This window comes from Anomalospiza imberbis, chromosome Z (assembly GCF_031753505.1).
Source record: "Anomalospiza imberbis isolate Cuckoo-Finch-1a 21T00152 chromosome Z, ASM3175350v1, whole genome shotgun sequence".
NCBI classification, from domain to species: Eukaryota; Metazoa; Chordata; class Aves; order Passeriformes; family Viduidae; genus Anomalospiza; species Anomalospiza imberbis.
Window position 1 is genome coordinate 39,366,112 of NC_089721.1, and position 24,884 is coordinate 39,390,995.

At 41.1% G+C, this 24,884-nt stretch overlaps 1 protein-coding gene across 3 annotated transcripts; it reads left to right on the forward strand.

Moving 5' to 3' along the window:
* Nucleotides 1–14,971: 14,971 nt before the first annotated feature.
* Nucleotides 14,972–23,286, forward strand: STARD4 (StAR related lipid transfer domain containing 4). 3 transcript variants are annotated; one of them, XM_068176297.1, is made up of 6 exons: nt 14,972–15,124; nt 15,233–15,362; nt 17,223–17,272; nt 19,691–19,817; nt 20,933–21,047; nt 21,621–23,286. In XM_068176297.1, the coding sequence occupies exons 2-6, from the start codon at nt 15,258–15,260 to the stop codon at nt 21,845–21,847; spliced, it is 624 nt and encodes a 207-aa protein (XP_068032398.1). In that variant the 5' UTR covers nt 14,972–15,124; nt 15,233–15,257; the 3' UTR covers nt 21,848–23,286. The 3 variants fall into 3 exon arrangements, with proteins under 3 accessions (XP_068032398.1, XP_068032397.1, XP_068032399.1); XM_068176296.1 differs by having other exon boundaries at nt 14,979–15,116; XM_068176298.1 differs by having other exon boundaries at nt 14,987–15,362.
* The last annotated feature ends 1,598 nt before the right edge of the window (nt 23,287–24,884 follow it).

Sequence of the window (24,884 nt, forward strand, 5' to 3'; positions counted from 1 at the left end):
CCGCCGCTGCTGCCGCCTGGCCGCTGCCCCGCCGCTGCCCTGCCTCGAGGCGCGATGATCCCGATGCTGGCCCTCTCCACCTGGCACATGCTGCGATTCGTAGAGCAAACACAGATCTTCCATGCAGACAAGCTATGGGATGAAGGGAAGAGCGGAAGGGGAAAGAGAAGAAACCGGAGGCTGTCCCGATCCAGAAGATGCAGAGAGATGATGTGTGAAAATCAAAGAAGTAATACAGGACAGTTATAATGTTATTGATGTTTATTGTACTTTGTATAAATAAAGAAATATGTAAATCCTGTATCCATTAGGAAGAGTTTCCAGAATTCTAAACAGTTTCTCCAGAAAACAGAATTCAGTCACATTTCAGCGCAGGCTTTTGGCATGCTCTTGATGAATGTTAACCTAAATAACAAAAGTTAATGTTCTCGAAGTACAGATAACATTGTAAAATTTTTCAACACTAAGTGTCCAGTTATACATTTTAACAAATTAAACATTTGGTGCTGTTTCCTAGGAAAGTTGTTTTGTTTGTTTGTTTTAGATTGTTAGAATTGTTTTTTTTTTCTGACTTTCACTTGAAATAAACCCACAGGTGTTAATCTATTTAACACCACTCAAAAACTTTGTCAGCCACTACTGAGTACATAAAATGTCCAATGTTACCCCAAAAATAAATTACAATAAATCATACATATTTTCCTAATAAAATAAATGAGTTTATTTTATTAAAAATAAATATACCTCTGATTTGTATTTAAGAAAATTGTATAGACAACTTTTAAAACTCTCTGATATAGCAAGATGAAGCCACTAAGCTGTATGATACTGATCCACTGGGCAAGATGTATCATTAAATGAGAATATATGTATCCACACCACATTTATGGTATATGCAGAGTCTATGAATCCATCCTACTTCCTCTTGCATTAATCAGAATTAATTGAAAAGCAAACTAATATAAATTGCTTCTCCCTAGGCTATCTACCTGACAATTTTCTGCCACAGAAATACAGCAGAGAAATTTTCTATTAAAAACATGCATTAACACACAGTTTATTTTCCTGAAACTCTTATGCAGAGAAGAGGTCACTCAGGCCTTCTAATACATCTTGCAACTTAAAATACTGTATTGTGAAGAATATTGCTCTTATTTCCAAAGCACTACATAAAAGCTTGTGTCAGAGCATCTTTCAAACATACTAAAGCTCCTTGAATTCTGATAGAGCTATATTCAAGTTCCTCCTTGCTGTACACACAGGCAGATGATGTGAATGAAGCCCATTAAAAGTTTTGCTGTTATTTGAAACCACACAGTCGCTCTCTGACCCCTGTTGTGCAGCCTTTGTTACTACCCAACAGAATTACATCCTTTTATTAGCTGAACTACCCTCCCCAAATCATCAGCCTCCTACTTCTAGCTGGTTAAATACATGGTTTCCTTTAACTCTAACCTTCTTTTGACTCTGAATAAACCTGGTAATTTGCACACTTTCCTATCAATTCTATGTCTTAGCAGAGTGCCCTGGCCACTAGAGGAGTCTTTACTTCTTTTCTTTTCTTTTCTTTTCTTTTCTTTTCTTTTCTTTTCTTTTCTTTTCTTTTCTTTTCTTTTCTTTTCTTTTCTTTTCTTTTCTTTTCTTTTCTTTTCTTTTCTTTTCTTTTCTTTTCTTTTCTTTTCTTTTCTTTTCTTTTCTTCTTTTCTTTTCTTTTCTTTCTCTTTTCTTTTCTTTTCTTTTCTTTTCTTTTCTTTTCTTTTCTTTTCTTTTCTTTTCTTTTCTTTTCTTTTCTTTTCTTTTCTTTTCTTTTCTTTTCTTTTCTTTTCTTTTCTTTTCTTTTCTTTTCTTTTCTTCTTTTCTTTTCTTTTTTCTTTTCTTTTCTTTTTTTTCTTTCCTTTCCCTTTCCCTTTCCCTTTCCCTTTCCCTTTCCCTTTCCCTTTCCCTTTCCCTTTCCCTTTCCCTTTCCCTTTCCCTTTCCCTTTCCTTTTCCCTTTCCCTTTCCCTTTCCCTTTCCCTTTCCCTTTCCCTTTCCCTTCCCCTCCTTTTCCCTTTTCCCTTCCCTTCCCTTTTCCCTTTTTTCCCCTCCTTTCCCCTCCTTTCCCCTCCCTTCCCTTCCCTTCCCTTCCCTTCCCTTCCCTTCCCTTCCCTTCCCTTCCCTTCCCTTCCCTTCCCTTCCCTTCCCTTCCCTTCCCTTCCCTTCCCTTCCCTTCCCTTCCCTTTCCCTTTCCCTTTCCCTTTCCCTTTCCCTTTCCCTTTCCCTTTCCCTTTCCCTTTCCCTTTCCCTTTCCCTTTCCCTTTCCCTTTCCCTTCCCGGAACTTCCCTTCCCTTCCCGGAACTTCCCTTCCCGGAACTTCCCTTCTCTTCCCGGAACTTCCCTTCCCTTCCCTTTCCCTTCCCTTTCCCTTCCCTTTCCTTTCCCTTTTCTTTTCTTTCTTTCTTTTCTTTTCTTTTCTTTTCTTTTCTTTTCTTTTCTTTTCTTTTCTTTTCTTTTCTTTTCTTTTCTTTTCTTTTCTTTTCTTTTCTTTTCTTTTCTTTTCTTTTCTTTTCTTTTCTTTTCTTTTCTTTTCTTTTCTTTTCTTTTCTTTTCTTTTCTTTTCTTTTCTTTTCTCTTTTCTTTTCTTTTCTTTTCTTCTTTTCTTTTCTTTTCTTTTCTTTTCTTTTCTCCTTTTCTTTTCTTTTCTTTTCTTTTCTTTTTTTCTTTTCTTTTTTTCTTTTCTTTTCTTTTCTTTTCTTTTCTTTTCTTTTCTTTTCTTTTCTTTTCTTTTCTTTTCTTTTCTTTTCTTTTCTTTTCTTTTCTTTTCTTTTCTTTTCTTTTCTTTTCTTTTCTTTTCTTTTCTTTTCTTTTTTCTTTTCCTTTCTTTTTTCTTTTCATTTCTTTCTTTTTTTTTTTTTTTCTTCTGTGACCTTTCAATACCACATCCTAGGAAAAAGGTGTTCTTCATCCAGGAAATTAATTCTTTCCTAAAAGTGTTCTACTAGTCATCTTTATCTCATCTAAGGCTGCCTCAAGGAGTCCCTCCATATTGAAAAAAATTCCCACCAACAATTGCATGCAACGAGTTTTAAGCTGTGTTCTGAATTTTGTTGTCCATGTTGTTATTCTCTTCACACATCAAACCCTGGAGCACATTGTAGTAAGAATCATCTGAAAAGACAAAGACATGCCTCCATGGTACAGAGGAAGAACTGCTTTATTTATACCACTAGTTGTCACCAAAGCTAAGAAAACAAGAGGTCATAGGGTTAAAGAAGGCTTTTAAGACAATCAGGTTCAGTCTTCTGCCACTGTCACATCTGAAAAATATCTTAGGTTTCCTGTCCGTGACTGCAATCCTCAACCAGAACAATGCTACCCTATGTTAGTCTACTCACTTAATACTCCAAATATTACATTTATAACCAGGATGAAGGTATAATCCAAGATATCAAGTCTGTTTTGGACTGATTGAGAAAACCAAGGCATTTATTATGTCCATATAATTAGCTGATTAAGACAGAATGTGTGTTAAAACAATGATGTCATGTTCTGTTCATTAGTCAAAAAGGCTTATTTGCAATTCCTAATGCTATTTTCTGAAAAGAAATAGCTCAGACATCCATGATAAATCTATCTTACTTCACTGAAAAATTGCCAAACATACTTTAAGATCTTAAAAGCTTCAAGTTGTTACCCTGGAAGTATTCTAAGTAGTTTATATTTTATATGGATGATAAGGAGGGTACTTTTCTAAGAAAAAATGTCATCTTCGAGGACTGCGTGTCATAATGTTCTGTCACCACTCAGAAAAAAAATAATGAAAAAAACTGCATCCAGCTACAAAATAATTTCTGTGAAGAGAATGTAACAGTTATTTCGGAGAATATATGGTACAAAAGGCAATTACTAAGCTTAAGCATTTCCATCAAGCCTGGAAATCATAGAGATCAAAAGAGGTCTTGTTTTTCTTGACAGTGATTATGACTCACACAAAATATTTTGGTGATGATGGCAGCCCTACACCTAAGTACACTTAAAATGGTAAAAGGGTTAGCAAATTTTGCATATTCAAATTGACTTACAAAATAATATATACAGTGTAGCAGCAAATGTATCAGGAACATGATTTTCAGTTCTGCTAATGTCAGGGCAATACCAAAGCAGAGCAATGTGTGGCCACAGGGGCTTTCAGCACATATTTATAGAAAAATAGTACAAAAGCCTACAGTGCTGCCAAGGGGCATGGTAAATTAGACCATTAAAAGAAAAACACATAGGAAAAGTGGATCTGGTGTTTACTTGTCATTGTTTCTGTCTCCCTCTCTTTTTTTTTTCTTGCCATGATTTCCTCAAAACTACAGCAGCTGAAGTTGTGAGCAGCTTGAGTGGGCACAGTGAGATTGGCACAGCTCTGCTACTGATGTAAGACCACTAGGAGTAAATTCAGCTTCACTGTTTGTCAGCAGCAACCAGCTCCATTAATCCTGTTGTCTCACTTTGGGTGAAGGGAGAAAAAAGGAAACACAGCAGACACTAAGATTTTGAAAGTGTTGTTGCAGAAATCACAATGCATTGTGTTACTACAACAATCCCAAAGCTGGAAATCAGTGGATAGGTGGCAAGAAATTTTCAGTACAGAAGCTTTCTAAAAACCCATTGAACGTTAGCCTTCTAAACAAAGAATGGTAATTATTAGTCTAGGTTCTTCCAGGCAAAGTGCAACATCATGGCTTTTTAATATGTAGTGCAGAGCCCTTGCTTTGATCTGTAATCTCAACTTTCTGTTTTTGTTTTCTCATTGCTGTAATAAAAGATTTGGTTTCCTAAAACTGAATGTCATCTTCTGTCTATGACCTGAGAAATATCTCTTTCCAAGGAACATTTGAAAACTTAACAGATTTTATGATTGACACAAAGAAATCACCTTTGGTACTTATTCAAATTGGGAATTCCTCACCATGACTGAGATAATGGGTTGGAACAGGCATATATTCAACAGTTACACCTTGCTGATATTAATCCCTCATAGCAGCACAAGCATGGACAATTCACAGAAAAGACAATTAAATAACTGCTTTAAATGAAAACACTGCTTTGGGGTTGCTGTCTGAGTCTCCCAGGGATCAAAATTGCTTTAGGGACAGCTATGAATTTATCATAAACCAACATTTTAATACCAGAAAGTGTGGGATCAGTAGTTCTCACAAATAAGTGCATTATATGTAGAAACCAGGAGTTACCAACATGGTAATTTTTCAGTTATACTTTGTTCCTTTTATTAGCAGGGCAACTACATATGCACAAATGAACTATGACTGTTTATCTTCATGGCAAAGCCATGAACTACTCCTCATTTCTTGTCAGTGATAAAGTTCTATACACTGCCTCATGGCCCATAATCTGTGCTTCTCACCCTTGGCTAAAGCACAGCTATTGCAGAATGGTGCCCTCCTTGACCAGCTCAGCAGAGACCTGCTCTGTCACTGGCACATCCCCAGGGCTGCATCTTGGAGAAGAAAAAGATGCCCCTGTTAGAAGCAGTAAATGAAAACAGTAGGGGTAGAAAGAGATGTTCCCAAACAGATGAAACTACAGAAAGCCCTTGAGTGTGTCATTGAATCCTGTCCAAAACAAGTTCAACAACTTTTTTGGAGATAATAAAGGCATTTTGGTGAAGAGCTTCCTGGTTCACTATGATTAGATGACTGCAGAGAGGCCACAGACAAGTGTATCCAGGAATCCAGATAAGGCAAGAGGTTAAAACTCCATCATTGGACATAGGTCTTTTACTACACTCAGCTTGCTACAGTCAGGAAAACATTTAAGACACCCTAAACATTATTAATTATGGCAGACAACATATTCTCTGGGTTGCAATCAGCATTACAGGGCATTTAAGAGTGTTTGCAGGACAAGACTATCCAAACAACTCGGAATTGCTTGTAAGACTCCACATACACCACTCTCACAGACACTATTGCCATGTACTGCTATGGTGCACTATTGCTACTTATGCAGCACTAACAATGATATTGTGACCACTGCTTTTGAAAAAGGGCCTAAGATGTTTTAGAAGTCACTCTCTTTAAAATTCCACTGATGGGATATGGCAGGAGAGGAATAGAATCCAGTCATTTGAAATTCTCTCATAGAAAAGTTACAGTACTTTTTTAGTATCAGATGATAGAGGCAAATAAAGTACAGAGATGATTTTAAAGCATTATGCCTTTTACTCTACAAATCAAGAAGAATCAACTCATCATTTGAATGTCCTACATGGCTTTGCAGTCTGCTTTGACAATAATGTTAAGGTAGATTTTTTTTTTTTTTTTGCAAGGGTAGAATGAGAGGCTACACTACATAAAATAGAGAAACCAAGGATTAATCACTGTTCAGGGAAATAACGGCTCTCCTTCCAGATACAAAGATACTTTATTCTGAATTTAATTTTGTTACACACCGTATTACACTAAGAACCAAAATAGAAATAAGCAGTGCTAACTTTTTTACTTCCTGCCCATAGGCAAAAAATTAGACATTTGTCCAAAGACATAAAACAGCAGATAAGACAAAGATGGTTTAGTGTGAATCACAGTCAGATAACATAAATTAAAGGGATATCTAACATGTTTTAAAACTTTATAAGACTTTAGCAACACTTTCATGAGGAAAATTTCCTTCTTGATTGTATTTGGTTTTAGATGTAACTTTCAAGTGCAGCGGCTTCATAAAATAATATTTATTTTATTTTCCTGCCATCTTGTGGCTTAACCACAAAATGCACTTAAGAAAAAGGTACAATTGCTGGTCTGTGAAGTGATTGCCTTTGGAATACTATTTGGCCTAAGCTGTGCTCCAAACCAACACCCCCTCTTTCCTAAACAACACTGCAGCTTGCAACAGCATGGACCTGCAGTCCAATTAATTCCTGCAACAACTTGATACCATGGAAGGAAATTGTGCCAGCTAGCCCAGGTCTCACCAGAGGGATGATGGCCCATTCTCTCTTCCAGACTGCTCCCTTGACCCACATCTGCCTAAGCCAGTGAATTCTTACTGCATTCCTGTTTCTTAGTTAACTACATTAGTTTGAATGATTATGTGAAAAGTGAGCTGAATTCTAGTCTGGCTCACTCACAAACTGAGGTAAACCCTACAAGAGCTATGTAAGTGAAACATGCAATATTATTAGTTACACTGCTCATCATCTGGAAAGTTGCATTTGGCAATATGTATGAGTACTAAGAATCCAGCTGCAGCCTTCTGGGATTCTTTGGCATTTACAGGGAAACGGTCAAGCTAGCTGATTTAATACAGCTTATATTAAGCAAACATGAAATCCTAATGCCATTTCTGTCATTTTATGTGGGCCAACTGTAGAAAATAAAGACTTGCTTTCTATCACACTCTTGCTTTCTATCACACAGACTTGCTTTCAATCACAATGTGATTGAAAGGCATCACATTGTACACTTTCCTAACCCAGCCAAAGTTAAATAGACGGTTGAAGGTCAACCGACGTGAAATATATATTCGTCAAGACGTGAAAAATATTAGAAGTTTTGTACAAAATGTGGAGGTTTTTTGGTTTGGTTGGTTTGTTTTGCTTGTTTTGCTTTTGTTGCAGCTCACTTTTTAACTGCTCAAAGCAAAACAAAGGTATTTGTTTTCTTCATGCCTGTGACATATTTGTATGAAAAAAATTTTGCCCATGCTGCATTTGAAAGAGCCTCCTACCAAAGATGTATAATCAGTTAGATTTAGTGGCTTATGTGACAGTTTGTGGGTGAACAATACATATGCATGTTTTTAGCAAGAAATAGCCTCTCAAAATTTCACTGGCTGAACTTTCTAGAAAGTCAGATTCCTCCAGCAGTTGTCCTGCCAGCTGAAATGCTATGCTAGTCTGACTGAATACACCAAGAGTTGTTAAGCGGTACTTTTGCTAGTCTATGATTTAACAAGAAATTTTCTGGGTCATATAATTCCAGGTGAGCCAGTAAAAGGTTTCAAAACAAAATTGTTTTAGTTAAATATCAGTCCTCCTGTGCCACTTGCAGAATGTTCTTTCCAGTACATTCCAAGACTGTGGTTTTCCAGGGCAGTCTAACTTGAACTTTCAACTGTTCTACTTACAACTGAGTTGCAAACCTGGATATTTGTATTTTATTTTATTGACAGAGAACAAAAACTGGGTAGTTAGAAAGGTGGGGGGGAAAAGAATCATAAAAGTCCACTGCAGAAGGAAAATAATTGTAGGATTTCTCACAAGATCCTCATGAAGAAGTTGACACACCAGCTGAATGACCAGATAGTGAGGGAGGTGATGGTCACAAAGCCTGGTTGGAACAGTGTGGCCCAGGGGTCAATACTGGGTCTGAACCTCGTTCACACCTTCATTAATGCTCCGGATTATGGGACATCTGCACCCTCAGCAAATTTGCTGTTGGCACCAGACTGGTGGGGTGTGGGGAGGCTGATACACCAGAGGGTTGTGGTGTTGTTCAGAGGGACCAGTGCTGTTCAGAGGGACCCAGATAGGCTGGAGAAAGGGGCTGACAGAAACCTCAACCAGATCAGATAACAGTGAGATCCCTGCCAGCTTCAACCATCCAGTCACTAGGTCTGCACTGAAGAACAGCTTTAAAGCACTACACAGCCCATGTTTTATGCAACACAGAAGGTGTGGGTCTAGAAAGTTTAAATTTTACCACAAAATTGATGCCTGTACAAAGGCCCCAAACTTGTAGAACTCTGACATACATGGAGGGCTTTCTACCTTCCACAGTTAAAAGCAATTTAAGTTAATACCTGAAAAAAAAAAAAAGAAAACAAAACAAAACAAAAAACCCAAAACAAAACTCCAACAACGTTTTGAATTGTATTGTTACTTATGAGTATTTTTCACTGCTTGAAATTGCTCAGACATCCTGCATCAGTGGGCAGATTCATGTAGATTTGAGTGCACTGTCCTGGAAACAATAAGCACAATAACCAGCTACGGAAAACTGAGTAGTCAGAAGACAGTAATGATAAACAAACTGCTCATGATCAAATTAAGCACAGCTCTAGGAAGAGATCAATTGGTCAATCAACCAATCATATCACTCACCTATAGAATTACAAATCTAGAAAAAAATAACAAAATTCGTTAGTGACATGTCAAATAGAACTGTACTACAGAACATGAATTGGCACAGACATTGCAGCTACTTTTCATAACTGCTAAAAAAGACTCAGGCTCAGAATAAATATACTGGGCTACCTTGGTAAACACAGTAGTTTATTCACAATAAAATAAATAGTTAAAAAATCTAGTAAGAAAATGCTGCTTCTTCCTCAAAAGTACTAAGCAGTACTGACAAATAGTGATAATTCTTGAAAAGTTGTCTAATGGCTTTTGCCAACCAATCAGCCAAAGGGATGCAGATGCCCCAAAGAATAAAGGATGCCAAGTGCCATCATCTCCACTCTTCTGTACTGGAACCATCTGACACCTCTAATTGCTCAAGCCTTAGTTAATGCTTGTAGAAAGAAGAAAGCTCCTAATGAGGCAGAAAACTAGAAGAAAAATCCCAGCTTTTCAGCTTACTTGTAGCTATTGATTACTTGGTAAAAAGTAGTGAGAAAACAGCCTGGTAACATGGATCTTGGATTTGCTTTTTCATTTCCAAAATTCAGATTTGATTCTGAAGAGCAGTATTAATTTAATTCTAACTGGAGATACTGTATTTCCATATGATGAAGCCAGGTCAACCAGCAAAGAACAGTTTTGGCAGGACAAAATATGCTGGGTTTTTTAGAGTTCTCTGTGTGACACAAGTTCAGATTATATTTAACTTTGAGAATATCAAATACATTATTATTAATGGCAGCCTGCTGAACTTTAGAATCATATAATACTTGCCAGGGACATCAAGGACATATTTTTTATCTAGAAAGGGCACTAAATACATCTAAATTTAAGAGAAAAAAATTGGTCAGAATAATTTTAATGAGGTAACTGTGTGCCATTTGCTCTTCTTCCAACAGCTGGAGTTAAGGTTTCATCCACTTAAATACTTTGGGTACTCTTCTGGATTGGAACCAGCATGCTGAGTGTCATATATGAGTGAGCACATTATGTGTTAGTGGTTCTATACCCTTTTATATAAAAGCAGAACTTGGTCCAATATGTTTGGTAAACTGCAGACATTTTTCTGACTTGAAAGACATTTGAATTAAATGTCTACAGTTCCTTGTGTCTGAAAACCAGGCAAGATTGTCTTACATTCTACAGAGGAGCACCTTCAATGATCAAAGCTATTGCCAGGCACTGGTAAACTAAAATTAAATGACAGTAGTTAATCTCCCACTTTTCCAAACAACAGGATTTCTAATATGAATTATCAGACATTTTAAGACAAGCATTCTTTTCATGGAGGTAAATACAGATGTTTCCAGAAAGAAAATTATGTTATCTAGTTTCCAGTTGGGGTACAGAGGTATTTTGGGCTTTTTGACAATGTTTGTGGGTCTCACCCACTATGATAATAAAAGTCACCCATGCAAGGTGTCATGTAAGAAGAGGAACAGATGTTCTTCCACAGGAATACAGCATACCTCAGGCATGACACAGCTGTGGTGTAATTTGGGAGTGGTGCAGAAGTTACTGCACAGAGATGGGCCACAGAGACCAGCAGGAAGGAGCAGCAAAAGCGCAGCTGTGTTATTGTTAGCAATATTTAACATTCACATCCTCACAGTACTTTTCTCACATAGGCACAAACTGGTGGCATTGTAGGTATTGCTATAACTCATGAAAGAATGTAAGACAGGAAACATATTCAGCATCACATCGGTTATCTCACATGCTTCACTGACACTGTGCTCTGCACAGCTGGGAAGCCAGAAGGTATAGAAACACCTGACTGTGAGCAAGAACCAGTTTATAAGCCCTGAAAGCATCCTGTTGGCTCTGATAATAAAAATAATGTTAAATATATTTAACAGAGAATACAGAGTATCTACAATCTATAAGACTACTTTGCAGAAACCTTACAGATCTCCTAAACTTGAGAAACTTGATGGATGAATTCTCAGAGAAGCTTTAAAAAATCCAAACCACTTTCTGTTAAAATCCACCCAGTCCATTGAAACATAAAACATTTATACAAATAAGGTTTTATTAAAAACATCGGCATTTATCAATGCAGACTTGCCATTCCTCCCTTCAAGAAAAAGAAATTTCGCTCTTAAAAAATAAACAAACTTACACTTGTGGTTTAAACTAGTAATAGCCCATAGGGAAGGAATGTTATGCTCAAAGGCATGAAAGCAATGGACTTCAAGGAGTGTAACAGGGCAAGGAAGAATGGAGAAAGCAGCCAGGGACTGGTCAAATGTACACTTTTTCACTCAGCGAAATATAATAGCAATCTGAAGGAAGATGAATGAAGTATGTTCCTGTATAGTCACTATGCTTTCAACTCAAAACCTCTGTCTTGATTCTGCAATTTGTAAAATTTCAAGGATTGCATGTAAAATATCTTCTTTTTTTTTTTTTTTTTTTTTTTTTTTTTTTTTTTTTTTTTTTTAGTATGTGCTAAAATGACCTTTTTTTAGAGACCTGTTTTCAATTAGGGAAAAATGAGCAAGAATTACAAATTGCAAAGGGAACTAGGGACAGTTCAAAAGGTCTGGTGTAAAGCCCTGTATTGAAAATAAAACCATGTTCAAAACACTCATTTTGGGAGCCAACATTGGCTAAAATGAACAACATATTACCAAGCAAAGAAGATCTGTTGACCTCCCACTCTAATCATCTGCTTTTTAACCAATTTATCTTCCTGTCCTTACAAGAGGTTTCACTTTTTACATGGACATTGTCTAATGTGTTTGCTGGACTGAATGATGCCCAGTGAACAGCGCAAGCCTGCAGGAAACAAGCACTTACACACACTTTTGGAGTTTGCTTCAGCTGTGGGCTGACCGTAGGTGCTGTCATTTCCTAGGACAGGAATCTGGTCTGGTTGCTGCTTTACAGAACAAATTGAAACTTCAACACTTCCTCAGCATCTTGCTGAGTTGTGTTGCAAGCACTGCTGACTGGACCAGAAGCATCTTAGGCTTTCTCACCTCAACGTGTCACTCACCATGCTCTGCAGAACCTTAAGCCCTTTGTGGCTGGACAAACATGTTGTTTTCATTTTCAGGTGCTGTGAGAAAAGCCACAGCTAACAGCCACTTGGAGATGTTGACCCAGGGAATCTTCCTTCACTGCTCCTGCCCACCACTTGCACTTGCAGGACATGCTTCAGCTGAACAGCAAATACACAGGACTCTGGAAAGCTGTAGCCCTGTGTAAACCTTTATATTACCACTGTAAAGAAGCCCTGTTGTCCCCAAATATGTTCTTGCACCTGGTGTGCAGGAGGCCAATCCATGCACAGAATAGAGATACTAGATTTATTTACAGACCTGTGCAGCAATGGGGAGTTGGTGGCAAATCTGCAAAGCCAGCACCACGACTCCCCGAACTTTTTACTATTTATACATTTTAGCAAAAACAAGAACTAATGTTCATTGGCTACAAGTTGCATAGTTCTCTAATTAATTAGTAGCCTATCTTCTATAGGTTAAGTGAGTCCCTCCCTTCTTATGTTAATTAGTGTGCATGCTCAGTCTTTACTTTTGGGTCAGTGGTTGCATCTCCTGCTGCTGGAATTACTTTTTACGCAGTCATTCCTGATTCAGCATAATTGCTGAGTTCCTTTATTAGTTTCCCCCTTTTCCTGGGGATTCTGCCAGATGTCCTTGTGGCTTGTAAATGCTGCATTCTTTGTATCCACCATCAGTGGTACCTCCTTCTCCCAAAGCTTTGCAAACCTCCCCTAGGTCTGAGATCATCGAAGCCTGCAAAGCCCTAAAGCTTAATAAGGCAATTCTGCCACAAAGTACTTTGTTTTTCTAACACCTGGACATCACTTAGAGCTTGTTGGCTACTTTCTGTTTCAGGGATTAAATCTTTCTTTTTGCTGAAAATATAAAAAGGTAATACATTAAAGAATAACCCTTCTTAAAAAAATTTTACATCTTCCACATTTAGCAACAGTACATTCTTCTTCTAGGCATTGTCAACCTCCCCCTAAGTCGTGATACTGAAGCACATTGAGCCCTAAACCTTAAGTTTAGGCCATTCTGCTTACAAATAATTCATCTTTTGAACACCTGGATAAACATGCCACATAATGACCGAGCAAGTGGCTCATGGGTTGGGCACAAAGGGTTACAGTGACTGGGGTGACATCAAACTGGTGACCTGTCACTAGCAGGGCTCTGCAAGGCTCCATCCTTGGCCCTGTGCTCTTCAACATCTTCATAAGCAACCTGCACACAGGACCGGAAGGGAGACTCAGCAAATTTGCAGATGATACAAGACAGGGAAGAGCTTTTGACTCCCTCAAAGGCAGGGAGGCCCTGCAGAGACCTCGATGCACCAAAGGGCTGGGCAATCACCAGCTGTGCGCAGTTCAACAAGGAAAAATGCTGGACTCTGCACCTGGGATGGGGCAACCCTGGATGTTTGGAAATATTGGGGAATGAGAGGCTGGAGAGCAGCAACGTGGAAAGGGGCCTGGAGGTCCTGGTCCCTGGCAAGTTGAACATGAGCCAACAGTGCCCTGGCAGCCAGGAGGGACATCCCTGTCCTGGGGACATCAGGCCCAGCATCACCAGCTGGGCAAGGAAGGGGATTGTCCCACTCTGCTCCGGGCTGGGGTGGCTTCACCTCCAGTGCTGGGGGCAGTCTGGGAGACCACAATGTATAAATGATCTAAAGCTACCGGAGAGTGTCCAAAGAAGCGAGATGGTGAAGGAGGAGAAGCCTTGTGAGGAGTGGCTGAGGGCACTTGGTCTGTTCAGCCTGCAGGAGACTGAGGGCAGACCCTACTGGAGTCTGCAAATTCCTCATTGGAAGGGGAAGAGGAGGGGCAGGTGCTGATCTCTTCTCTGGGGTGCACAGTGACAGGACCCCAGGGAACAGCCTGAAGCTGTGTCAGGGGAGATTTAGGCTGGATATCAGGTTGCGCATTGGAACAGGCTCCCCAAGGCAGTGCTCACAGCACCAGCGTGACCGGGTGCAACAAGCATCTGGACAATGCTCTCAGGCATCCTGCGACTCTTGAAGTGTCCTGTGCAGGACAGGAGCTGGGACTCGATGATCCTGATGCGTCCCTTTCAATTCAGCTGATTCTGTGACTCTCCGCGATCAGTACAAAGCGTCACTGCCAGCCGCGCCTAAGCACCGGAGCTCCGGCGCTGGCCCAGCGAGGCGGAGCCGCGGCGTCCCCGCAGGCGCCGGGGCTGGACGCGGTGGGCGTCTCGCTGCCCCGCCCTCCCTCACACCACCGCCGCCAATCCCAATCCGGGCCAATCCCCCGCCCTTCCTCACACCACCGCCGCCAATCCCAATCCGGGCCAATCCCCCGCCCTTCCTCACACCACCGCCGCCAATCCCAATCCGGGCCAATCCCCCGCCCTCCCTCACACCACCGCCGCCAATCCCAATCCGGGCCAATCCCCCGCCCTCCCTCACACCACCGCCGCCAATCCCAATCCGGGCCAATCCCCCGCCCTTCCTCACACCACCGCCGCCAATCCCAATCCGGGCCAATCCCCCGCCCTCCCTCACACCACCGCCGCCAATCCCAATCCGGGCCAATCCCCCGCCCTTCCTCACACCACCGCCGCCAATCCCAATCCGGGCCAATCCCCCGCCCTCCCTCACACCACCGCCGCCAATCCCAATCCGGGCCAATCCCCCGCCCTCCCTCACAACGTCACGGTGGCGACATATCGCGAGGTCGCGTGACGCAAAGGGGTGGTTCTCCCCGCCCCCGCGCCCGGCGGACCGCGCCACCATTGGCTGCGCCGGCGGGGCGGTCGCGCTCTGATTGGCTGCCGGTATCGCGCGCTGTCGGGCGGGCCGCGGATGAGCGCGGTGCCGGGGAGGCGCGGCCGTGAGGGAAGCGCGTCTGTCCCGCGTTCCCGGCGGATCCCGGGACTGGGGTGGCGACTGCTGGCTCTCGGCCTGAGCCCCTGATCCTCGGCCTTAGACCCTGGCAGCCGCTCTCTGCCACGCGTGTCCGGCTGGGAGATGTGCGTGCGTGCGCGCGGCGGTGTTTTCCGCGTCCTCCGTTCGGGTTTGGAAGATCCACGCTGTTGCTGGCATTCCTGACTCCGTGCTTTGTTCTGCTCTGTGTCTGTGTGATTAGGCACCTTCGCGCAGGTGGGAAGCAAATGGATCGCCTGCCCAATCCCGCGGCCCTGGCCTCGAAGCTGCGGAACACGCTGGTTCGGTACCACAGCATCGGAGACGGCGAGTGGCGGGTGGCGAAGAAAACCGTGAGTGCTCTGGGCAGCTTCCCAGTTCTGCTCCACAGGAAGCTGTGGATCACCGGTGCGGCGGAAAGTGCCCGCTGTGCCGTTCCACACGGCTGAGAAACACTTGGCCGCGCCCTGACGGACTTTAAACTGACAGACGCTATGAAACCATCTTTCTAGAATATCTTTAGATGGCAGGATGTGTTTTTCCTGTTCTCAGGCACACTCTGTCATTTCTTCTACCCGTTCTCAGGGGAGTATCTCACGGAAGAACCTGTGTAGGTTTATAAGCTTGACTTACAACAAAATGTGAAGTAGTTAGCATTAATAGTGTTGCAAGAGGCTCACGTGTACTTTCAGCAAAGCAGGCACAGCCTGCTGGCGTCTGGAATCTTTTGTCAATAAATAGTTCACCATGCTTCAGCTTCCAAATGTTTTCCTCTTAAGAAATGTGATAATTCTCAAGGCTTCCTCTCATACTGTTTCACTTTTATGTTGTTCTTTAGAGACTGCAACTTATCATGAGTTTCCTTCCCTGAAAGGGAATACAATTCCTGCTTTCTCCAAGCAGTTTGTCATCCTCTTCTTTTAAGCTGCCTGTTTTTTTTTTTTGAGTTCAACAGGCTAAATAGCCTTTGCTTATGCGTCAGTTCTAGGCTGGGTAAATGCTTTTTAGTGCTGTGCCCCACAGAAAGTAGAAGTGTAGCAATATAGCAGGACTAGTGTGGTAAATTTCTATCTTTGTCTTTTTGTTACAGTGGTTTGAGTAGTGCTTTTATTTTTTCTTCCATCATTAGCAGACACTGATAAGATAGAGGCAATTGTTCCCAGTGTAACTTGATTATTTGTAAAATTAATAAATTTTCTGTCTGGAGAGGGAGGAACAGAGCATACAAGCCTTTCACTCTTGCAATACACCTATACCACCTCTACTAAAAGTTATCTATTCCTGTATTAATATTCCTGAGTTGTTATATTAAGTACTACTGTATTCCTTTAAAAAGTTACCTGCATCCTTGTGTTCCAAATCCTCAGATTTTGCCCCTCTCTCCAGCCTTTTCTTCCTCTCCTTTCTCTCATCCCTTCTTTCCATTTTGGTATTGTGCCATGTAAAAGAAATTCAATGCTTTACCTACCACAAGGAGATGTGTTGTGCCCCAAAATACCTTAAATTATTCTGGAAGTGGTACTTAACAGTACTGTTCTTTAGGACTTTTGGTCCTTTCTGCTTATATAATCATGACTCCAAAAAAAGTGGAGCCACATGGCACTCTTTTCAACACCAAAATTCAGACATTTTGTACAGAGGTTCCATGTCATAGTTATGTAAAAATCAGAAGATACTGGTTTCTCTATTTTCTCTACATAACATTAAAATAAATAGACTACTGCTTGCAAGACTCTATTCTAGTCAGGCATCTAGGAGAGAAAGGTAATTGAGCTTTCTTGTCTGCACCTGCACCTCATGCACATTTCTGTAACTTGTGTTACAGGAGTACAAACAGAAAGAGTATAGTCTTCCTGTCTGAGTAGCATCCGGCTGTTGGCTTTCCAGTGGCCTTGCAATTGAAAGGTATTCCCTCCTATTGTTGTTCCATTATTCTGTGTGTTTTCACAGTAAACTGGTTGGCATACCAAACCCTACTATTGCATTTCTAGCATTTGACTCTGAGAGAGTCGATTTTCTGATTTTTTTAAAGTAATAGAAAATTACAAGTAAAAGATACCTGAAAAATCTGAAGAAAAGTGTGCATTGGTGCCCAGGTGAACCATGGCTATATGATAAAGTTGGCTGCTTTTCATTAACGAAATCAAAGCATTTTCTGGACTTCTAATTGTATCCAGGTGACAATTAACATTGTGTCTTATATTTTCTTTCAGAAAGATGCAACTGTCTGGCGTAAACCATCAGAGGAATTCAGTGGATACCTGTAAGTTCGCCTGCACAACAGATACATTTTTAATGTTCCACGGATGTGTTCTGTAGAATTTAGAAATCAAGACTGAATTCTACAGCCCTCAGCTACACAGATCCTCCAGAGGAGAAGCTAAATGGGTTACCTATTGTGGCTGTACGATTCCTTTCTAGTTTTTCAGTTTGATACGTCAGCATTGCATGGGGTCTAAAATAACGGTGAAGTCTGTGGAACACACCACATGACTCCTATTGGCTGAAGTGGCAACAGCATCTGCCTAGAAATGATGTCCTGTAAAGCTCAGAATCAAGCCTGGGTTCAGTAGTCCTGAAGGGTCACTGAGTGACAGCTCAGTCAGTCCTTGGACTCTTGCAGTGACTGTGCAACTCCAAAATACCAAGTGTAGGGTTGTGAGAGGATTGTCTGGGGTTGTTTGTGTGGCATAAAGGCTCTTCCTGTGTGAGTTTCTGTCACTGGGTTCTCTTGGTATCTGTAGGTTTAGGTAGAGAAACAATTACTAAAAGACCGCACTCTGAAGGAACAAAAAATCCTGTGAAAATCCAGGGAATTTAAGTCCTGTTGAATCTGCAAGAGCTGATGGCCCCAGACATGAAGAGTTCCAAGGGCCCACTGGCACCAGCAGGTTGTGTAGTTGAGCCATTGCCAGGGGGGCAGTGACTGCTGTGTGCAGGTGCAGACCCCAGGGTTGTTTATGCACCTGGAGAGCTAAAGGGCACTTTGAATAGCTTTCCAGACACTTACCTGGAAGGCACTGACATGTTCATGTGGTCTTCCAGTTGCAAGTATTCAGCTGAGATGGGCTCCACACAGATGATTATGGGTGAACTGCACAACTGAAGAGGTGAATCTCTTGTTGATTATTTACTATAAGTAAGAACATCTTAATGAATATAAAGTATTTTTAGAATAATGATTTTGATGGATTCTTCCCCTTCAGGATTTGGAGGCCCAGTAACTCAAGAAAACAACATCTCTGGTGTCTACTAAAATATCTAATTACAAATGAATGTTCTGTAATGTCATGTAACAAATTATTTTATTTGGTAATCATATGCCACTAAAGAATAATGTAGTTTCTCATTAGCTTGGTTCTACTCCTGTGTTATGATGTGCCCTATTCACAGAGGAGTAAAGAAAGCTAACTCTGTGAATAAAGCAGAATGAACCCCAAAACATTCAAATATTCTCCTAAACTTGATTAAAACCAGACAAGGCTAGATGTTGATACTGAAAAATTGATGCATTTTATTTAATAGTAAATGAGGCAAAGAAAAAGGGAGGTATGTTTGGGGGGACAAGGAGAGTGACAGAGGTAGGGTAAGTAAAAACATGTTACCCCTCTGTGGGTTCCAATGATGTCTCACTGCTGCCCTCAGTCTAGTCTTCTTGGTGGTGAGGGTCCCCCATCCAAAAGTTTAGAATCCCATGGATTAATATATGTTTGGGCAGGTGGGAATGCCTGGGTGCCTCCCCTGAAGGGGACAAGTTTGACACTGTCCCTTGCATGACTCTAGATCTGTTGCATCATGTGCAGCTCTGCTGCAGGGTCTGGGGACCCCTTTGGGGGATCCCTTTAATGGGCCATGACAGCCCCTTTGCTGTCCCTCATGTGGATGTCCCTGAGATGTGGCTTTGCCGGGGTGAAGAGGCCCCACAGCTGAGCTGGTGTGCACAGCAGAGGATGGGCTTTCACTGTCTTGAAGCAGAGGCTTTTTCACCACACACCCAAAATGTCTTCTCCCCTTTTTGGTGTAAGGGTCTGTTCCAGCCTAACAGCAGATAAGCCTGGGGCTGTGGCCTCCACCCAAAGGTGTGGGGCTTAATCCTGTGAAAGTATTTTTCTCCCCCAGCCCAGACCTGAGTCATTTTATCTTCTCTCAAATGGGTTTGCAGTCCAGGGCCTCAGTCAGAAGGTCCATGAAGGGTGCCTTCTGTACAGCTTTTGTTATACTGTTTTGATATAATAGGCAGAAGTCCTTCATAAAACTGTTCGAGCCTTAAACCAAGCATTTCAATCTCCAACAAAAATATCAAAAATATTTTTCCCATTGTATTCCTGATCTCCTTTTTACTTTACATTTACTTACCTCTGGTGAACTCCCTTGCTAGCCAAGCAATAGGAGTAAAATGACAAGTTGTTACAGTTGTTAGAGAAATAAACAGGATAATTTTTATCCAATGAAGGAATTTGTCATTTATAAAATACTAACTGTGTAAAGAAAAGGCAAATTTTTGGAAGAAAATTTTTTGCAGAGAAGAATAGATGGGTCCATAGCTGTTCTCCTTTACTGTTTCTCTGATGCAATTGTCCACTGATGGTACTTCCTGGTACCAAGGTGTTAATGTAAGTGTACTGCTGAAAATTAATAAAATATAAAGGATTTCTTACTAAATGTAAACACATTTTTCTAGCTACAAAGCTCAAGGAGTGGTGGAGGATGTTACTAACAGAATAGTGGATCATATTCGCCCTGGACCTTATAGGCTAGACTGGGAGAGCCTAATGACTTCAATGGACATCATGGAAACATTTGAAGAGGTGAAGACTGGATTAGATTCTTAAGGGAAATGTGTATTGATGAATGCATGAATTTAACATTCATGTAGCGCAGAGCAATTACGACAGATCTGAACCTTTTTCAGCCTTCTTTTGCATGCACAAGCAGCATTGTGCGTCCATACTCTGTATGACCATAGATCAGGCTCTCTGGCAACACAGTCCTATTCTGAAGCTTGAAGTTCATCTTTCCATTAATGCTAAAAATAAAGGAGCCAGTCACAATTCTCTTGGACCTGGGAGCTCTGGTAAGCTCTGATAAAATTTGCATACAGAGGGCTACAGTGTATGCCAAAGTCATTTCATACAGCCTGCTTTCTTCCACAGCAAACAATAGTCCACACATATGGAAGCTGCAACTTCTCCCTGCTCCTGCAGGTCTGATTTGTGTAGCATGGCTTTGTGCTGAGACACAAAATAGTTCATAATGAGGGTCAGGACTTGATAAAAGAATGGTAGGTTTGAAGCTGGTTACAGAACAGCTAGTAGCCTTCCTGTGGTTTATGCAGACATTCAGTATGAATTCAAAACCCTCATCTGGATGTGTAGCTTGAACATGGATTGTCTTTTGCTCTGTCTCTGAAGGAAGATTTATATGACAAGGTATTTTGTCTATATAAAATTTATACAGACTACTGTATTATAAGAAAGCCTTTTTTGAAGAATTGTTCTTCAGTTTTATTTTTCACTTAGTGGATTAAAAGTATTTGATAGAGTATCTTAGTACCAAGAGATTTCTTTTGAAGTTTGTTCATCATCCTTTTTGACTTCCCAAGTGCTCCTTGGCGACATAAGAGCCACTGGCTTTCAGTTGTCAAGCATGCCATAATTGTATAGCTTTAGATTTTTAAACCTTTGTGGTGGCAGATATTCTCTGCTTCCATAGCTCTCAGTTGTAGACCACAAGTCCTTAAAACTTCCAGCTTTTAGGTTGAGAATGGCACAGCCATTCAGACCTCACTGAATTTGCAGTGTAGTTGACAGAGGCTGTGACCTTCATGAAAAATGTTAGCTGCCTGCAAGCATTATGTTTCCCTGTAGTCATTATACTAAGATATATTTATTTTTTTGCCCTTTTAATTCTGTCACTCTACAAGAACTGCTGTGTGATGCGCTATACAACTGCTGGCCAGCTCTGGAACATCATAGCACCAAGAGAGTTTGTTGATTTTTCTTACACTACAAGCTATGAAGATGGGCTTCTAACATGTGGTAAGCCACCACTTGCCTCTGCTAAATTCTTATTTTGCAACAGTTGCTTGGCTTAAGATGTGATTCAGATTTAGTACAAGTAAACATTCCAAAATGGTCTAAGATGGTCTTCAACAGATAATTTCAAGGTGTTTTAACAGCTTTAAAGCTGTTTTAACATTTTACATATTTAAAGAAGTGTACAAGTTACTGGTTTACCCAAGAACCATTCCTTTCTGCCAGGTTTCACTTATGCCAGCTGTGGAGCAGAAGTGTTAGAGACAACTTGAGTCCTCCAGCTCAGGTCTTAGAGCAAACTGGGATGAGTAACAACTTGCTTCTTGTAAATGGGAGGAATGTCCTCTTTTAACATTTGAATTTTTGCTTATCATGTTGTCCTGTCTGTCGCAGAGTTTGGATGAACAGCAAATTCCATGCATGAAAATACCCAGAAACTTGAAGTGTGCCTGTCAATGCTACTACTAATTTCCCCAACCAGAAGCTTATATATTTCAAATTTACTGCATGTTAATTTTTTTAAACTCTCTCAAATTAATTTCCCTTTTTGTTAATTTGTTTTATTTTCCTTGATAGGCATAAGCCTGGACTATGGAGACGTGAGACCAAACTTTGTCCGTGGATTCAATCACCCTTGTGGCTGGTTCTGCGTCCCTCTCAAGGACTCTCCTGGCCACAGTCTTTTGACAGGCTACATCCAGACTGAACTGCGAGGGATGCTGCCACAGTCTGCAGTAGACACTGCCATGTCTAGTACCCTGGCCAATTTCTACTCTGACCTCAAAAAGGCACTCAAAACATAGACAAACAGTGACTTAAAAGCCAGTGCATTCCTTGCAATCAGATTGTATTGTTTAGCTTAGCATAAGTTACATCCTAAATTGAGGTAACACTCTTCCTGAATGACACCTGAACCTTTTGTGTTGAGGATCCAAACAACTTTAGCAAGTGCTTTTTGATGTGACAATTGGCATATATTCACAGTGCATAGTGTGAGATGCTTTCTGCAGCTCAACACTCTGCACCTTTGTGAGGAATAGCCTGAATCTCTACTGAATCTTTCCTCAGTAGAAAGCACAAGATGTGTGTGTGGGCTTGAAAAATGCAGTGTGAGCTCAGCTCTCTAGCAGTTTTGGGAGCCAGGTGCTCAAGATTTTGATGGTGCAGGTTGCTGTACAGGCAGCATCTCATTGAAGGTATAATTTTGTAATATATATATATATATATAAATATATATTTATTTATTTGTATTTGCCTGATTTTTTTTAAAGTTTGTTCAGCTGCATCTGTAATTTGTTTTAAAAATTTACTTTGATTTATCACATGGATATTATATAGCTAAGTTGTTAAGTTATACTATTTATAAGAAAGCTAGTCATACTTGAGAGCAAAAATAAGTGTTCATTATTGGCATTTCTTCGATGTTGTAACTGTAACTTATTTACTCCTTTACATAACAGTCTCAGTGCATAAAGAAATGCCCTTAAAGCTGATCCAAAGCTCATTTAGGTCATAAGGTTTCTTTCCATAGGTTTATTTTGCGGGCTTTTAATCACACAATTGTCAATATAGCAAAACTCCAATGGATCTTCTGTGATATCCTGTACTTCTAAGGAGTTATTAACTTAAATTTGCATGTAATAGTACGTGTGGGCATTTCATTTGGTTGGGTTTTTGGGGGGGTTTTCTTTCTGTGTGTATTTCCTTAACTGCAAACCCTGGAATTACAAAAGCAACAGAAAGAGCCACTCATCTGCTTCAGGGATTGGTGTTGCTGTAGCCACAACTGGACAGACTTGCCAGTGTTGTGGTGCTGTGGAATGTTCTGTGGTACTGCCCCTAGATTGATCTTTGCAATAAATTAACATCTTAAAACATGAACAACCGAAGGCCAAAACTCAACTGCAGAATTGCTGATATCTGCTGAAGGATACAGGGTCTATTTTTAAGATGCAAATTTCAAGGATATTCAGCAGTCTAGTGATTCTGACAGATACATAGCAGAGCATTAAAAAATAACTCCCTGCTAGGAACATGAATTCTCTCTAAAATCTGATATTTAGCCTTTAATGTTAGTATGTGTCATTTGCTCAGGTGACACTGTAGTTATCCCCCATGTTTTGCCAGTGCTCACAGTGTTAAGTTTAACCGTGTAGGAGTTTGGGAAGGTGTCTTGGATCCCTGATATTGTGGAGCCAGTTGTATACATACAATCCAGGGACAGGTAAGGGACTCCCAAAAATTCAGATGAAAGTCCCCAGCAATATTGGCTTTTTTGGCACTGGCCATTGTAACTGAACTCTGAATAGTGACGACTTTCTGCTGCCATATCACCCTGAAGCCCCCTGGCTTCGCCTGCCTGGCAGAGGCACAGTCTGCTGTGGGGCACACTCCCCTGTGTCTCGAGGAGAGTCGGGGAGCGGCTAAGACCGAGCGCTGCGCTGTCTGCCATGTATGGAGGAGAGGCGGCGTCCGAGGAGGCAATAAGGGAGCTGACTCAAGGCTGAGGAAACAGTCTCAGGTTTAGTCTGAGCTCCGAGGAGCTCCCCATGCCAGAGTATCTAACAGCCAAAAATGCCTTCGAGGCTTTCGCAACATCTTAAGTACCAGGGTGGTAACTAGGGGGAAGGGATGCCCATTCACTAATGGGGGGATTTGGGGGAGTGGAAAGTGGAAGGATAGACAGATACATAAACCAATGGGGGAAGTTCAAGGGAGGGACCCCTGGCCCTCGTCCACTCAACCAATGCCCAAGGTGGAAGATTCTGGTAGAGTGGGATGGGGAGCCAAGTGATGGACAGGGTACCAGGGAGGGGACAGGGGAGTGACTGAGCATTTTCAGGGAGATTGGCATAGAGGGAAAGGTGGGAAAGCTTGGGGTGGAACCGTTAGGAGAAAATGGGGGCTGAAGGGGCAAACCATTACAGAACTACAGAAATACAAAAACACAATACAACAACTTTCCTCTTTCATTGCTCAACCAGAGAGGTTGAAAATACATAATACCAAATATAGTGGGGGCTTCTTCAACCTGCTTCATGTTTTAAGGTATTTAGTACTATTTAAGACTGTTAAAAACAATGCATCAAACAGCCTTTGGTGTCTTCATGGTCAGAAAATGTTATCTCCATGTTAGGTTTAGTGTATTCTGCCTTTCCCTTTAAATACCTTGTTTAGTCTTCCCATTTTTTTTCTATCTTTCTTGTGTCTGCTGAAGAACTGCAAGCTCACAAGGTGATCTTCTACTGCCAAGGACACCAAGGAATTGCTGCCAGAATCCTCTCCTTTCTAGTACTGCAGAGGCAATTATGAAATCTCTGGCAGTGCTGCTCCATGGGATGAATGACATGTTTGTAGGGGAAACTTTGAAGTGTATCCTATTTTTTCTTCCCAATTACAAAGATTACATGTGCTGTGAATATGCATATTCATGGCTTCTTTTTTTAGAGCTGCTGGGACTGACTAATGGAGGGGTTGTGATACAGATGTACATAGAGAAAAATATTGCCCAGTTTAAATCTGCACAGAGGTACTTCAGTGCTGGAGAAATGGGTCAGAAGGAGCACAAGACACTTAAAAAGGAGGATGTTTGTACACCAGGCACTGAAGAAGTAATTGTTCCAAACACCCATTTTAGTGGCTGTGACACATATACAGTATCTATCCATATTTAGTATCCAGTGAAATGGCTTTTTCTGCTTTCAGGAGAGACAAGTTGGTGAAGCACAGTGCAGTTGAAGAAAGAAGAACTTGAGCTAAAATAAGAAAATTGCTAGTGTATTTTTGTATATCGATACTCCTAATAAAAATTTCAGCTACAGACTAATACAGAACTAGAAA